The 18,245-nt window shown below is 28.5% G+C and overlaps 1 protein-coding gene across 7 annotated transcripts in view; it reads right to left on the bottom strand.

Annotated features, from left to right (window-relative positions):
• Window positions 1-18,245, bottom strand: part of LOC121126982 (uncharacterized) — an 86,966-nt gene that overhangs the window by 36,103 nt on the left and 32,618 nt on the right. For 2 of the 7 annotated variants that reach the window (XR_011783017.1, XM_040722337.2), the window contains exon 6: window positions 12,446-12,627. Coding sequence is in view for 3 of the 7 variants with exons in the window: in XM_040722337.2 (XP_040578271.1) it covers window positions 12,446-12,627 (182 nt within the window). In the remaining 4 variants the exon portion in view is untranslated. Of the gene's footprint in view, window positions 1-16; window positions 367-6,255; window positions 11,455-12,445; window positions 12,628-18,245 lie in introns of those variants that run through there. The other 5 variants (XR_011783018.1, XR_005867394.2, XR_011783019.1 and 2 more) reach the window with 5 other exon arrangements.

Raw genomic sequence — 18,245 nt, 5'->3', positions numbered from 1 at the left:
TGATAAATATACTCACTTATGCAAAAAATTAGTCAAGAGAATATCTTTTAATGTTCCTCCAATCACAACCAAGTGCTGCCATACATATATATATACATAACCCCTACCCTACAAAACACTCACTCGTTTACGAGTGAACACATTTATTTCAAATACAGAGACAGTTGTTCAGATTTACGAGTTACGTACGTAAGGCTATGCTTCATTCAGATTCGACCAAATTCCTGGACTTTGGAAGGCAAGTTTGTCTTTTCGCGAATAAGTTGATTTTTTTTATAAAACAAGATCGATTCACCGTGTCTTATTTTTTTTAAGGTATGGGTTGTTGATTCGAAAATGGACTAAAAAAATTAAAAATCCAAAAACCTAATTATTGAAGTAACGGGAAAAAGGGAGAACGTTTATTTATTGAATACGAATTAAAAAAGGGAAATAGTTAAATTAAGTAAAAAGAGACTTACAAGTTAATATTATTATGTATCTTCAATCTTCACTATGGTTGAAGAAGCAAATGACAATAAATAAATCACAAGGTCAAATATTTGAAAAATTGCTTATATTTACCAAAATCAGTATTTTCACATATGTTTGATTTTCAAGAGTGTCAAAAGGGCGTGCAGGTTTGATTATATTTACATCAAATGGACAAACTTAACAAAAATTGTTGTATAAAAGGAGGTTTTTCAAAAGAAATTTACCTATTATATATTCATTGTAGATTATTTTTTTAGAATTTTAACATAAACAAGCTAAATATATATATATTTAATTGGCTATCTTTAAGATGTGTTCGTTCTACTATAGAATAAATATAATTGAGTAATTTTTTATTTATTTTAATGATATATATTTTCTTTTGGAGGTAATATTTTACGTATATTCATATAATGTAGTTAAGAAAATATTACTACAAATTAAATATGATCCAAAAGAAAGATATAATGAAATACATTTACAACTTGAAATCAAATTTTAAATGCTAAATTAGATACGGTTAAAGAGAGGATGTCTGTAAAGAAAAAACTGATGTGTGTACTGTTTCTTTCCTTTTTCAATATTTAAAAAGTTGTCTGTGTGTTAGCATCTCGTTATAAAGGAAGAATTCTCGCTTATCTTTGGTGTAAGCTGATTTTTTTTTTAAATAATAAAATTAATTGATATGAATTCAAATATAATTATAATATTTTCCCAGCACTAATGGTACTTTAATTGTAGAATGCTCACCTCTTTATAGCAGTAATTTATTTTCTCCTTCGAAAATCATAAAATATGTAGCTGATATTAGCAATGTTCTAAATTCAGGTGTACCATATGGCTAGCTCTAACTTCTCTACGTGTTCTCTCAAAAAACCATCTCTAGATATGGTATCAACAGACACATAAACTGTTGATCACTAAATCATAGAGGCACCGAGTATTTTTTTATCATTAAGAGCATAATAATTGTAAATCACTGCATCATATCTGTACTCAAATTGAGAATAATGTTCATAATCTATTGAACCCATTACTCAACAATGATGATTACTTCGTTGCATAATATATGTAGAACTATGTTGCCAATAGCCCATAAAAAGTTCTTCAAAAAGATGTTAAAAAGAGGATAGTGGGATATTAGTAAATTGATTGTCATCTATCGGAATTTAATTGATACTTTGATAGTGTAACATATTAGGGAATCCAATATAAGGTTTGACAAAGTAGTAGAAAATTCTTCTAATTTAAAATTTCATAATTGATGGATCATATTATCACTCTAATATAAATTTTGGCATAAAAAAGTCCTAAATAATCTCAGAATATATAAATATACCATTATTTATTAGAAAGGACGATTAAACATTCAAAAATATATTGATTATAACCGATAAAAGTAGACACAACCAGATAATTATTGCAAATCTATGACAAAATAATGAGTTTGAGCGCCTCCGACTCGGAGAGACTCCATAGAATAATTGCCAGGCGTTATAATCCAGAGAGAACAGTAAACTATGAATACAATATTGAAAGAATCCATGGAATTGATATAATGTCATGATCACAATACAATCACATGATACAATCAATTCCTTCCAAAAATGATGTTGAAAGTATGAATAACGGATAAAAATCTTGAAATTTATATTCCTAGCATATAATAAGTTAATAAAGTTCAAAGGTTCAATAATGGGTACTAGGGCACAGTTAAATATAATTGGTGTATAGTCCTGAAATTGTAACGCTCTTAACAGAGGGAAATCGACCTCATGGATCAACAAAATATTTCAAATCAATGGGATTGCAAGTCATAGACACGTTTTCATTAAATAAATACATTTTATTTTATTAATATTGCATGCGTAAATTTTATTATTGTTGATATATTAAATATATTTTTGTTTCTTAAATACTCAATTAAAATAATACGATTAAATATAATGAAAAATTTAAGATTAATACCTTCGTCAATACCAGCAAAAAAAAAAAAAAAGTTTTTAAAATTTACAATTAAAAATTAAAATTTTAATATCTAAAAATTGACAAAAAAAATAGAAAGATAAGTGATAAATCCTTTTATATAAATAAAAAAATGCATTTATATTTAAATGATAATGAGTTAACAAAAGATATAAATGTTGTGTACAAGTTGTGATGTCTATACAGGCTACAATATATATATATAAACTGTACAAGTTGCAATTTATTTGTCTTAAAATGTATTATTTAATTACAACATTATTCAATCTAATTACCAATTATTATTTGATACTATCATTGAATTTTGATCTATTAAAATTGCATATTTTTCAGTATTTATGAGTGTCATTTCAGCTTTATAATGTACAACATAATATATTTTAGTAATTTTTATTGAAATGTAAAAAAAATAACCCTTTTGATACTAATGTAAATAATAAAGATAGTGAGTTCCTTAATTTAAAAAAACCTCATGTAGTAAACATATCGAACATATATGGAAATTTATATTTGTGTATTATTATCATCCCATCTCATTTTTTGGTTGCAACTTGTACAATTTGCTTATACAAGTTACAATTTGTACGCAATATATATACCAATTTTTATAATAGTGTATTCAAATATGATTTTTTTTTGTATATAAAAGTCATTATTAGTCATTTTGAAGAATTATTAATTTTTTGAAAAATAAAAATAATATTCATCTAAAAAGAACTTTAAATTACAAAAACTTTATTTTATAGTTTTACGATATAATTTAAAAATTTCAAATCTTTGATCGCCAAAAAGGAATGAAAATATTTGGTAATATAACGATGTCTCTATGTATTTGAAATGCATTCTTTGTGATTTTAAGAATAAATCCATAAAAATTAAAAAAATAACATTGTGCAACATACTAAAAGTATTTTTTATGGGAGGAACTTTGCTATATATTCAAGGAATACAATTAAAGCAAATCTTGAAACCTATAAATGATATGACCAAGCTGCTTGTCTACTGCAATATCCCACTCCATATCGTTAGTCATCCCAATTTTGTAAAATTCATGGAACTATATAGTGGAAATGTCGTTCCGTCTAGCTATGCCATCCCCAAGTAAGTCTCAAAGTCAAGTAGTGTTGTCCAAGATAAAGAAAGAACTTGAGGGAAATAATATTTTTCTTCAATTGTATGAAACCAAAAATTCCAAAAATGAACCATGACTGAATTATTGATTGATCCTTTAGATGGTCATTTTTTAGGGTGACATTACCTAATTAATTTGGACGATGTTAAAAGAGCCAACTTCACAAATTTTGTAATTAAAAGTATTGGTTTAGATTTTGAAAAGCGAAATATTTTGTTGGGTTAATGTATTAAATCTGTTGAACCCTTGAAAAACATTTTCAAGTGATGCTACATATTACTTGTCATGCTTATGGTATGAGTAAGGTTGATAATTTTGGTGAGGGTACAAAAGTGTGCGAGGAGAAGAGAAGAAATACTTTTGGCACCGTTGATTAAAATAATAAACATCTTCCTCTATAAAGAACGTTATCAATTCCCACCTTTATTATTCAATATTAATATAATATTAGATACTGATAGTCGATAGAGAAGAGAATAAAATGCCTAATATAACGTTGCCTTCTGTCTGAATTTCTGGAAATGGAGGCACAGGAATTTGGAAATACTTACCGGACGAGAAACAGATGGCTTGATTCTATTTTAGCTAAAAATTTCAAGAATTATGTGACACAACTCATTAAATAGCAAAAACAACAGCTTAATTGGTCACAAAAACGGGGTTAGTAGCTTTGGATGGTTCGCAACTAGTTTGTCTGACACTATTTTTTTCACTTAAAGACTTGGGTATGATCATTAAGTTTTCCAATATTACATAGTCAATATATATTACTTTTTTATCACTTAAGGATTAGCTATGGTTGATAAGCTCCAAGTAATGGTGTTCAGTAAACTCATAAAATGCAAAAACAACTGCTTAAATGGTCACAACAACGGGGGTAGTTGCATTGGGTGTAGCATTGTAATTAGCAATTGTGTGTATCCTTCATGATAATAGTATGTTGTTATACGAGCATAAATAACCGGGGGGAAATCTTTTTGTGATGCTCTTAATAAGGAGTAATATCACCGGATATTACTACATAATTAACTTTTGCTCGAAATCTTTACGATGTCATGTTTGAAAACTACATTACGTCAAGAATGGTTGCCTGAATTGTCCTATCAGTTATAAATGAGTCTTATTTTTATATCTAGGATGAATAATTAAGGTTTAAAATTTGACTGCATGGATTAACTTTTTTTTTTTAAAGATATACATGAAATAAATGAATGTAGGATTCTAAAAATTATTCGTACTAAGATTGGAAGAAGAGATGGATTTAATTCTAAGCTTGTATGTTGTATGTAGTAAAAAGGAAGTTCATTCTAGAATAACTTAATAATAATGATAATAGCTTAGGAGAAGAAAGAGCACTGTTCAGGTTGCCAACTCCAAAAGAAAGGACGAGCTAAAAAATACGTTTCACGTTTAGAATAATTAAGAATAGTACAGGTATACCGAACAACAAAACATATTTCTGAAATATGAATGAAGAGACAATAGAAATAATACTAATATGTTTAGTTAGCAACCTGCATAACACACTTACTTAATAGTCATAAGTTGGGTTCTTGGAATCGTTGTTAAGGGGCGAATTTGATTAATTGAAAGAGATCATATAAAAAAGCAATAAAAAACGTTGGTAGCCCTGCATCTTCCAAAAAAATTCTCCTCAGTATTGTTGGCAACAACCAAAAGAGTACAATAAGTAGTTAATACGAGAAAAAATCGTCATTATTCAGGAAATTTTTTCGTTAAATACCTTTGCCAATAACTGTTCTTGGGGAAAGATTGCCTCTTCTCACCAGATTGACCTTTGTAAAAAACTGACTCAAGATTTGAAGGAAGAGCAATTCAAGACCAAGTTAAAAGAAGTCCTTCAAAAGAACCGTGGCTTCACAAAACTAAAGGGACTCTCAACAAGTGAAAAATTTCAAAACCCATTGTTATTCACAAAAAAATTAAATTTGTAAGAAAACAATTTGAAAAATTAAACTTTTGGGAATTTTTTTTTTGAAAAACTAAATATTTTGGATAAGAATTTCAAATATTAAATTTTTAGCGGAAAAGTTCCATTTATGGTCTTGAACTTTTTCCAAAGAATGGTTACCCTGAATTCTAAACAAAAGCAAACTTTTTTTGAAGCTTGTTAGGCACTGATGGAATTTATTCGATCAGTTAAATCTTCAACTACAGGCCTAAAAAAGAAAAGATCCGAATCGTAAACCCATAACACCATTTCATCAATTTAATTTTGAACAAAAGAATGCTTTTTACAAAAAAATTATTAATTGTTTGGAGAATTATCGAACAAATTCATCAAAAGAAAATTGTTTTAGTGTAGAAACATTTTTCACATTAATCCAAACAATTTCTGTTATGATGGACTTGACTCAATATTTAATTTTCAATAAAAGTTTTAGTTATTTTGCTTTTTATCGATATAGTAGTGGATGCAACCTTTACACAAGTGTGAGACAGTTCCTTGAAACAGAAAAATATGTACGATTATCTTCACTTATCAAGTTTAGTGAAATGAGATTGATAGACATTAGTAATCATTTTGTTCATAAATTTGAGTATGATCTTCTTACTACTGAAGATTTTCTTCTCGAAAACTGAAATGTCAATGTCATTCCAGCGCATGTTGACTCCGGAATATTATTTTATATTTCAAGATATTGTACAAAAACTATTATGTCCATAGTTTAATCCAGGCTTGTGAAGGAAACGCTAAATTGGAATGTGGTCAATACATTCAATGAACGGAACACTGAACCGAACGGATTTTTTTTGAACGCTGAAAATGAGACTTTAGCGTGCCGTTCCAATAGGTGATAGTAATTTCGGAAGGGGTGAAGTTGTCCCCGGGATAAGTATCCTAGAAACCAGGGGCAATTTTTGAAATTGTAGAGGGGCCTAAAGCCTCCACCCTTGCAGACGCCCCTGATATTAATATTCATGTAAATGTGAATTAACTACTCTAAAAAGTGCATAACTATTATTTATATCCCTTTTACGCATAAATAACTTAATTTATCTTGTACTCAATGAAACACACTCTCACGCTCTTAGTTTTTAATTTTTGGCTGTAATTTTTCGTATGGATTTAAAGTACTTCACATTGAGTGGATATTTGAATTATATAATATGTTTAAACTTTAACGTTACTGGTTGCAATCAAAGTTAATAGTATTTTTATTAATCTTGGCTAGAATTTATTTTTCAATGTCACCTACATGTCGGGGTTCAGTTAAAAAAACTATTTATTTTTATGAAAAATACACGAATCATAGATAAAATTGTTCAATCATTTATATTTATAAAATAACAGTAAATATTTCAAAGAGATATTACGTCAATTACAAACATTGAATTCAACTTTTTGGGATGAATAAAATACCCGAGAGTGTTAACTGAAGTTTAAAAACTCTGTTTTACCTATCAGGCTTAATTTGGCCCAATATTGTCTTAGAAATAGAATTTATTAATTTCCTAATTCTATAAATGTGGCGGTTAATTTTCGCTACTTTAAGAAAAATTAGCGGTGTCTCCAAAAGATTAATCAGAATCATTTGTTCATTGAAATCAACTATAATTTGTTGCAAAATATGACATTTTTCACTTGAAAGAGTCTTTTTAGTTTTGTGAAGCCACGGTTCTTTTGAAGGACTTCTTTTAACTTAGTTTTGAATTGTTCGCCCTTCAAATCTTGAATCAGATTTTCTACAAAGGTCAATCTGGTGAGAAGAGGTAATCTTTCCCCAAGGGCAGTTATTGACAAAGGTATTAACGAAAAAATTTCCTGTATAATTACGATTTTTTCTCGTATGAATTACTTATTGTGCTCTTTTGGTTGTTACCAAATCTTCGTCAAGGTTGTTTAAATATTCTCTAAAGACGTCGAAATGTAGTAGTTCAATTTTGGGAAAAATTATTCTAGCTTCCCTGTGGGTTGACGTTCTACAAATACGCAAAATATAATTGTCATAAGTTATATATAATAAAAATTACTTATGACTTTATTCATTTATATTTACATATGGGATTAAGAGAAGATCGATATAATTGAATTACAACGGGCATAGCTATTCTACTTGTGTGAAAGTAAAAGATTGTAATTTGTAGTCGGCTATTAGTGTTTTGAACTTGAGCTTGATTAATTTTTTTAATGATTCCCATAGATATTTTAGAAATAAAAAAACATTCAGCTCACCAGATATACATGAAAGCAATTTTAGCAATCTCATTTGGAGTATCCGACTTTTTTATGTAGAAAAAAAACTCTAAGTTTCATTTAACGAGCACGTTAGTGTATGTATGTATAATTAAGGGTGATAATTTTGGTAAGAATAGAAAAGCGTGCGAGGAGAAGAGAAGAAATACTTATGGCATCATTGATTAAATAATATACATCTTCTTCTATCAATCATGAACGTTATCATTCCCGCCTTTATTATTCAATATTAATATAATAATATTAGATGGGGATAGTCGATAGAGAACTGAATAAAATGCAAAAAATAACGTCGCCTTCTGTCTGGATTTCTGAAAATGGAAGCCTAGGAATTTGGAAAATACTTACCGGATGAGAAACAGATGGTTTGTCGGATTTGTCGATATAAATGTGCCTTTAGTCCCCTGTATAGAATTACACGCCACTCATTATCCTCATCTCATAATAAGAGTATCGATATTCATCTATAAAATCAATTTGACGATGAATACATCAAGTCAGACTTTAACTCTGATCTCACAACGATGCTTATTGCATGTAATATAACCTTATCCATTGCTAATCATCCGACATTCAAAAAATTTATGGAGAAATACACAGGTAAACCTATTCCTTCCCGAGGAACCATCATTCAATTAATGGAGGATGTTGTTACTGATGTCATATATATAAATACATATAAAAATGTTTTGAGTCATCCACACCAAATGACGATCAAGTTATCAGTAAAAAAGTATTTATGAATATCGAAATGGAACTCCGAATTTTGTACTATCTCACAGTAAGTATTCAATTTTTTTTAAATCTAACCATAAAATATGATTCTATTTTAGCTAAACATATCAAGAATTATGATACACAACTCAGTAAAGGGCAAAAACAACTGCTTAAATGGTCACAACAACGGGGGTAGTAGCCTTGAATGGTTTGCAACTAGTTTGTCTGAGACTACTTACTTCGCTTTAAAACTTGGGTATGATAATTAGGTTTTCCAATATTACATAGTCAATAAATATTACTTTTTTTATCACTTAAGGTTTAGATATGGTTGATAGACTCCAAGAAACGGTGTTCAGATAACTCATAAAAGGCAAAAACAACTGCTTAAATGGTCACAACAACGGGGGTAGTTACATTGGGTGTTGCATTATAATTAACAATTGTGTATATCATTCATGATAATAGTATGTTGTTATATAAGCATATCTAAATAACGGGGAAAAATCTTTTTTGATGCTCTTAATAGGGAGTAATATCGCCGGACATTACTACATAATTAGCTTTTGCTCTAAATCTTTACGATTAATTTATTTCTAACATTTTTTTATTAATATATTTATTGTCTAATTTTAGGATTTTGACATTTACTTTATTAATAATAATTAGTTAGATCTCATCGGTAGAGATATATCTATCCTGTGCACAATTGTATATAGCAACTTCCACATGAAGAAGAGGGGTGATTATCTTTTTGATTAAGCTCCACGTCTCGCTTGTGTATTGCAACCTAAAGTTATGACATATTTAACTGAATTCCGATGTTAGAACAAGAAAACATTATCTGGATCAATTTATTATTTCAATATTCTGTATTTAGAATTTATTATTATTAATTGTTGTTTTATTATTTTAATTGTCTAATTTTGTATATTTAACTTAAATGTTTAATGGTTTATTTTTTAGTGTGTAGATTATATTTAATTAAAACCTTCTTTTTTAAACTTTGAGCTTCAAATATATTTCAAATACTCTACTTTGTCGTTTCATTAGCTATTATTCTGAAAATAATGTTCATAATGAATTACAATTTCATGGAGTGTGACGTTTTCAAATCTACTGTAACGGATAAAAAACGTGGAAGTCAATTATACGTAGTATATCTTCATTAAACATTTTGCTAATAAATACATTCGTTATACCCTCAAAAATAATAATAAAGTAGGCAGATGATAATCACATCAGTATTTTAAACAATGATACCAAATGTCTTTTTTTTTCCCCTCCTCCTTGCACGCGTTTTTCTCTACAATATTATCAACTATATGTATAATGTACAAGCCTCGTACTACCTTATAATTGGAACGAGGAACCGAACAAAAATAATGGTTGAACGAAAAAAGAGAAAAAAATGTGCGGAACGCTGAACGGGACACATAAATAGCAGAACGCTTACAAGCCTGGTTAAATGTTCCTTTTGTAAACATTACTTAATAAGTGAAGAGGACAGCTTGCAAAGTAATCTTTGAATGCTACCTCTGTTTGACGAAATGGATAACCACACCCTTGAATCAAATAAGGATTTTATCAGAAATATATCAAGATGATCTTTAATAGAACCATCCGACGAACTATTTATACTGATTCAGGAAACTGGAAATTTTATGTATCCATTTTTTAATCCATTGAACATAACATTATACTTTTAAATCATTCAAACTCACGAAATCTCTTTGTTGAAAGCTTTATTTAGTACTTAAAAGATGAGTTTAGTATTTTGATTGGCCGACAATGTGAGAATGGTCATCCGTTCGAAAAATATACGAGGCAAGGTGTATTTTAAGTTATTTAATATTATCACCAAAAATTTGGCTGAAGAAATTCACTTAGATATTCAGATATAAGGCTCTGAATGGGAAATTTGGAATAAGATGAGTTAATTACAAATACCGACTGGAACTACAACAATTTGAATTTATTACCATAAAAAAAATATGTAAAAAACAACACATTTCAACAATTGAATCATTCTAAGAGACACACATTTGATATTTATTAGTCCTTTAATTGTAAATTTGTTAAGGCCTAAGATCATTTTTTAATCATTAAGACCGGAAGATGTTTACTTCTATGCTCTCCAAGAGTTTGGCCAAAAGAAGGTAAAGGGAATCCAAGGAAGATATTTCTAACTTGATCAGCTATCTCAAGTAATTTTGTGTCAGTCCCACTTGTCAGTCCTTAAAGAAGGTAAAATCGATCCTTCATGACGTCAATTTATTTAATTATTCTGTTATATAATAAAATAAATTATATTATATATATAAATATATATGTAATTATTATATTGTATTATGATAAAAAATGTAATATTTTTTACAAGATATGTATAATAATCTTAATACATATTTCATATTTTATCTTATTAACCTTTATAAACTATCGATATTTTTTTGAAAAAATGTACGAACCGACAGTTAAGTAGTGGTCCTAAGGACCGACAGTCTTAAGGATCAGTCCCAAGGACTGAGTGTCCTAAGAAGTAACTGGATTCCGAATTCCACCAAGGACGAGGGAATAAAAATACATCCAAGGAAAACTAAGAAGCTTCATAAGGGAATAGAGTGGACTCCTTCTTTGGGATGGAGATTGCAGTCCTCGAAAATTTCAGGTGCCTTTTATTTCTCAATATGTTATGATAATGATTGTTCGTTGATCGATGAGTAACGGGAGAATGAAACTTGATTAGCTGTTCTGCCATTCAAAAATTCGTTTTTTTTTTAAATCTTAATACATAATATTTACGATATTGGTGATAGGTATTATATCAGTTTCAAATAATCTTGGCATTTTTTCCACTTACACTCATTTCTTCTTAATTTTTTTCCTGCCATTTTTTCTTTGACATTTTTTCCCTTGCCATTTTTTCCTTAAATATTTTGAATAAATTTATAATTAAGGCTTCAAACACTAAGATGAGACAATAAATTGTACAACCTAAACAATTTTTGTTTTACCTCTACATAATCAATATATGTAATAAATAACTAAATTTATTATATGACCTTTCTGTTATTTTATCACATTCATAATGTAGGACTTTAGGATGCCATTTTTTTAATGTGGAAGGGGGATGAAATTTCTATAATGATTGAAAAAAAGGGAAAGGGGACACCGGATATTCTTCTTTTTGCTTCTACGTCTGTACAATGAATGTAGTTATGACCTTTACAATTCTTACCAAGATATTTATGACCTCATTTTTAACAACTAGAGTAGGTTAGCCCAGCGTTGCTCAGAAATTAAGAAATTACAAATTAATTCTGAACTCTCTTGATATATAAGAAAAAATAAAGATTTATTCTCATTACATGTTGTTATGTATCTTTGCAAACTTTTTATAAGGTTTAGAGAAGAAAAAATATTCAACTTCACTTACTGTTCGCTCAACTTTCATATAATTATCAAAAATCCTCTCTCTTCTTTATTTTTTTCTCTAAGCCTTATAATCTCATTTAAAAGAAAGTGTGCAAAGATACATACCAACACGCCGTCAAACGAATTCCTAGAATTTTACAGTCTTTATTTTTTTTGTTTTATATGAAGAAGTGGTTTCTTATTTCAAAAATTGGTTTTTAGAAAAATGTTTAAGGGCATATGGCGCTAATGGGCAAATTTTTTTTACCAAAACCAGCTCTTGAGCCTTAAACCCCTACATGTAAAATTTCAACAAAATCCATTCATTAGTTTGGCTGTGATTCTGGGATGCACCTACACATATAAAGACATTTGTATTTTATATATATATAATAACATGAAAAAAAAGTAAATTAAGATGTTGTCGACTTACAATAAAATTGTTAAAACAATTAAAGTATATTTATAAATATATGATTTATTAAAAAGATGTTTTAACTTACGGGCTTTGTTTATTATGTTGATTATAATGTAAACCATTATTATTTACATTTATATCATTTCTACAATTATACTCAATATTTCTGATATTTTCTTGTTTATCAAAATATAGACTACTTTCTTGTAAAAATTTTGTATTGGTAGATTTGTTTTGAGTTTTTTGACCTCCAAATATAGAATGTGCCTAATAAGTATATAATGTGTGTTTGTAGGTAATTTTTAATTAATTTTTTTTTTAAATATGATTCTAAAAAAACAAAACAAAAAAAGCAGGAAACAACCTGGACCCATACACTACGAATAATATATGAATTTATGAGTTTTATAATTTTTAAGATGGAACTCATTTCTTAGGATAAGTCCTTATTGTTATGTATATGTACTAAATGTATATGAAATGTTAATTTTGAATATAATTACAAATGGTAGCTTATAGATATAACATCAGAAGGTTAACAGTCCCAAATGTTTTTATTGGTAGTTAGAAATTAAGAGTATATGTACATTAATTGAGTAATTATATAATAAATGTAGTAACCATGCTTAGACATTGAAGGTGGCAGTCCTGATTTTAAGATAAACCAGCAGGAGTAAATGAGAAAATAAAGGAGGATAGATAATAACTAAGTTTGTTGACCTTTAATTTCATAAACCAAGTTTGGTAAATCCTCGAGCACCACAATAGTGACTTTCTAATAATGAATTTCTAAAAACCTGAATTATCACCTACCAAGCAACCTTTCTTTGAGATACTATATACAAACTTTGTTTACATTTAGTAACTTCTTATAGTTTGTTGAAAGTATCATCGTTTTGAATAGACTTTGAAGCATTTGCTCCTTATTCTTTGCTGTAAGACATCAAGAGGATTTAATTCAAGTGATTTATAATGTTTTTTGTGACAAAGGATTAATTTTGTTGAACTCTGAAACGTAGATGAAACCAGAAACACTACTAACGAATGAATCCCTCAGACATTTAATTTCCGGAGCCTTTTAAGTTTTCCTTATGACAAACAAGATAGATCAACGCAATACATTATGTTTCATTGATAGCAATATTTCCAATGAAGTTATAAGATAATTTACCAGATAATTTTGAATAAGAATTTCAGGAATTGTTGTCATCTGCATCGGTTCCACGGGACTATGAGCAAATTATTCTCAATTTGACCTTATGAAGAAAAGATTATTAATAATGTGTTTTCCTTAATTAAAAAGGAATGAAGCTGCACACTATTTAAGTGTCAAAAGCTCTAAGTACTATAGCAGGGCTATAGTACTCGGATCCGGACTTAAACTTAAGTCCTGATTGGAATTTTTCTTGGAATTTTCTTGGAATCAGAAGTATTTGGAAGAATAAGAATACTCGACTACGCAACTGGCATTTACTCTTAGTGCAAAAACCATTTTATCCTTTTATCAAACCCTTGAGGTTTTTTTTATGTGTATGATCACTATATCTACATCTGTACACTACTATCCTAAATATATTTGGTTTTATAAGACAGTGAGACTCCCCCATTTAGCTAGAACAGCAAGTCTACAGTGATTCCTGTTTTATAATAATGTCAGATAGTTTTAAGATTTATTTTAAATAGAAAGATACGATTCAAGCATAATAACATACTGATACTTGAACATGATACTTTTTACTTTCAAATTTTGTACATAAATAGGACGTTTAAAGTATCAATATATTATATAAATAACATTAGAAACCTAAATATCCTATAATTATATTATATATATATTGTTACAGCCCCAGTAAATGTGATAAAAGTCTTCCATTATGTTTGTAAGATATAAAAAGCAATCAAATATCTAATAATATAGCAGATATTAAAGTTTAGACAAGTTACTGTCAATAAATTAACTTAGATAAATTAATTAGTTATCTTTTAACATAAATAGTTAATTAGTTAACTTTCAGCATAAGTAGTTAATTAGTTAACTTTTAACATAACTAGATAATTATTTAAACAGCGTTATTTTAACTTTAACTTAACTTGTTAATTATTTATTTATTTAAATTCACTTTTTACTTAACTAGTTAATTTTTTAAACTGCATTATCTTAACTTGAACTGAACTTGATTCAGTTAAAAATTTACTAAAAAAACTGGGGAGACGTCATTGAACTGCTTCATTGCACAAACCAAAAAAATTATTGCACTATGGAATAAATGTCGATCACCTTCTTCGAATGAAAAGTGACCCAAGTTAAAAAAAAAAATACTATGTGTGCATTGGCTGTTTATTTTCTCATCACATATAATCTGACCTTTGAGGCGAAAAAAAGTAAAAATAAACTAACCTTCACCTTGAATAACTTAATTTATTAATATTTACAAATATTTTGATCTCCTCCTGTAGTTATTATACGAGACAAGCATGGCTTGCATTGACTTTTTGCTTCGATAAAGAAGTTGTTGAGAGTTTGAATCTTGATGCTTTCATTGGAGTTGGAGAAAGTCCCAGCCAGACAGACCAGCAGAATAATTTTTATTATATAACCTTGATAAATCTCTTCATTTACTTCAATTTAAATATACTTTTTTTGTCTTTATTAAAATCTGAAGAATTTGTGTTGTCATACAAAATAAATAAGCATTATAATTTAAATTTAATCCTTTGGACAAAAGACATCATAATAAAAATGTGCATAATTATAGTCCCACGCAACTATAAAAATCTAAAAACAACAATTTTAATTCCAATAAAAACGAAAATAAAGTTATAAAACTAGAATATAAAGACACTCCATACACGGCTCGATTTTATTTTTTTTTTGCTAAATTTCCTGTGAATATTTTTAGAAGCACTGTTCAATGTTTGTCAAATGTCTGGACAACGAAATTATCGCATATTCAGAAGCATTCCCTTCAAATTCTAAATTTTGTACTTTCATATAATATTGCAATTTCTTCCCATTTCTTTTAACAGTGATATTTTGTATGAACCCGTATAAGACAATAAAATAAATCAGAATACATTTGGAGTCTTTTTCTATCTCTAAATTATCTGATCTGTTAGTAAATGAAGAGAAAATTGAGATTATCAGTCGTTATAACGATTTACTAGAAAAGGCTTGGGACTATTTCAAATTTTAACTTAATGTTAAAATGCCAAAAGCAATCCTTCTAACTGATGCATCTTGATAACATGGTATATAATTTTTACTTATACAACAATCAAGTAACTCTCACTTCATAATCACATTTAAATCTCATAATAACACTTCTCACACAAAAATCGAAACTATCTAAATTTTTTGACACTCAAAAGAATACAAATAAAGACAAACTCATCATCAAAAATAAGATTTTTACCCTTTACTACCTCAATGATTGGACTGGGGCCAATCTCAAATAATAAAATAAAAATGACGGCAAGGACTCCGAATATCATTGGAAAATTAATAGTTGAGAGAAGACTTTTAGGGTACGACGTGTCCAGGGAGGGCGTCAATGACAATAATCCATGGACATTCATGCAAAAACCTTACTCGAACGAAAAATAGAAATGGGTTTACTGTATAATAGTGACTTTGAGCCTCTTCACGAATAAGTCGAACCCAGAAAAGAATAGAAAGAGTTATTCTCTTGGTAAGGACGGAAATGAAACACACCAGCACCTTTTTTACAACTGCTTGAGGACCCTGGGAGCTCATACCATCCTAGAGTAAAAAATTAAACATGAATACGGGGTTGATGTGATTAAAGAGGACTTTATGATTGCTACCTCTATTCAACATACACCTCATTTTAAAGATTACTTCTTATTCGCTATTCGATGTAAAGGGGTTTGACGACAAAGGGTCTAGGAAAATACATTGTTTATGTTACTTATGCTTGTTTTCATATAATAACATAACAACATAATATAAATATAGATATAATATAATAATAATTTTAATCAGTCAGAATAATTTTAAAAATTATACAAAACCTACAATCTTTTAAATGTATCGACGTTAAATGCAGATCGTATACTATTTTTATTATTTGTTAAAAGTTATATTTTATGGACTATAATCGTACATCTACTAGTTTCGGAGTCGATAAGCCACAAACTTTTGCAAAGATATTAGCAGACGTACATACTTTGTTTTTATTATATATAACGATTTATTGTATTGAGTTTCTATTTGTTTCATCAATTTTTAATGTATTTGTTGTTTGTAATAATAATTATTATTTCTGTTACATTTTCTTTATTAATACTTACCATTGATATTGGATTACAATAAATGACGACGATATTTATATAAAATTTAAAAAAACTAACACTCAAGTTCAATACGAAAAATATCCTTATATCCAGGCTATTTCCAACCCAACACTTTAATCAATAATTCATACCTGCAAACCATATCAGCAATATCAGAGGGGCATATCACTAACAGCCTTGCAAAGTTTATTCCTGCACATAAATTATCGTCTGTTTGGGACGAACTGTCATTGTTAAATATAGAAACAGATTCCAAAAGTATTTTAAATACATATGACACACATGCTCGCAAAAACTTATTTTTTTACTCCACAAAGCACACCAAGGGATCACCAAAACACTACTCATAGCCTCAAAAAAAAATCTGCCTAGATATGTCAAAAGAAATTGCGAATCTAATAAATAATTGCAAATCTGTCAAAATTCTAAATCTTTCAATATGAGGAAATAGAACAATACTATTCAGAACCTCTTTGTCTATCAGATACAGTTTGCGTAGACTTATTCGAATGCTTTATTGTGATTGTAAATAAGCTTTGCCACTACCCATTTGTCCATCATCTACTTACGACTACTACATCTTTTATGTTACATCCTATTTGCATTCTTTATTTCAATAATTGGGCTATCCCCATTTTATTATATCTTATAATTGTCCTCAATCTCAAAGAATAATTGAAAGAATATTGAAAATAACGTAAGATTAATCAGATCACCTCATAATCATCAATCCAAATCAATAGTAGAATCAGCAGTTCATCTAATAGAGAAACAAATGAAATCAAAATCTATGGAAGAATTAATCGACTCACTCCTTTATTTGAGTTCAACACCATCAACCGCCAATCAAATATATCGCGCAAAATTATTCTTGAAAGAGAAATCTTAACACTTCTTCCAACTCCCTACACATTGTTCGAGGTATCCACTTATCACACTTCATTTCATTTAGACCAACTTCAATTAGGATAAAACGTTACGGTATAAAACATGAAAAACAAACTCTGAACTGAAGTTGGAAATATTTATGAAATAAATAACTCAGGATGTTCCTATAAAGTCATATTAAAATCGGAACAAATTTCATCACGCAACAGAAATTTCAAAAGCCAATCAAAATCGACAAGGAAACTTATAATTGAAGAGTGTAGTAAAAGAACATATGTTAAATAATCTAGTTTTGAGAGGGCTTTAAAGTTTTTGAAAATGCCCACAAATCGTATATGATATGTCGTATTAATTTCAGTTTTTCAATGATCACTCCATGTACAGAATAGAAATATATAAGGACACATTTTTGAATGAATTTCTTATTGATTTTTACTAATCTATAATTAGAACATACCAACTTTTAGCTCCACAGCAGTCCACATATGAATTTCTAGTAATACAAATACATCCACATCATGAAAACATAAGCATTTAGTACACTTTGGAAAGTAAACTATTTTTTATCCTGGTTTTATTCATTACTTTCCATATTTTGGCGTTGTGACTAAAAATTATGATATTTTAGTTAGAATTAAGTAAAATTATTAGTAAAATATCAATAAAAATAACCACATAATTTT

Source organism: Lepeophtheirus salmonis, chromosome 12, assembly GCF_016086655.4.
Source record: "Lepeophtheirus salmonis chromosome 12, UVic_Lsal_1.4, whole genome shotgun sequence".
NCBI lineage: Eukaryota > Metazoa > Arthropoda > Copepoda > Siphonostomatoida > Caligidae > Lepeophtheirus > Lepeophtheirus salmonis.
The sequence above is the reverse complement of the archived record's forward strand: the minus strand, read 5'-3'. Positions and strand labels throughout refer to the sequence as shown.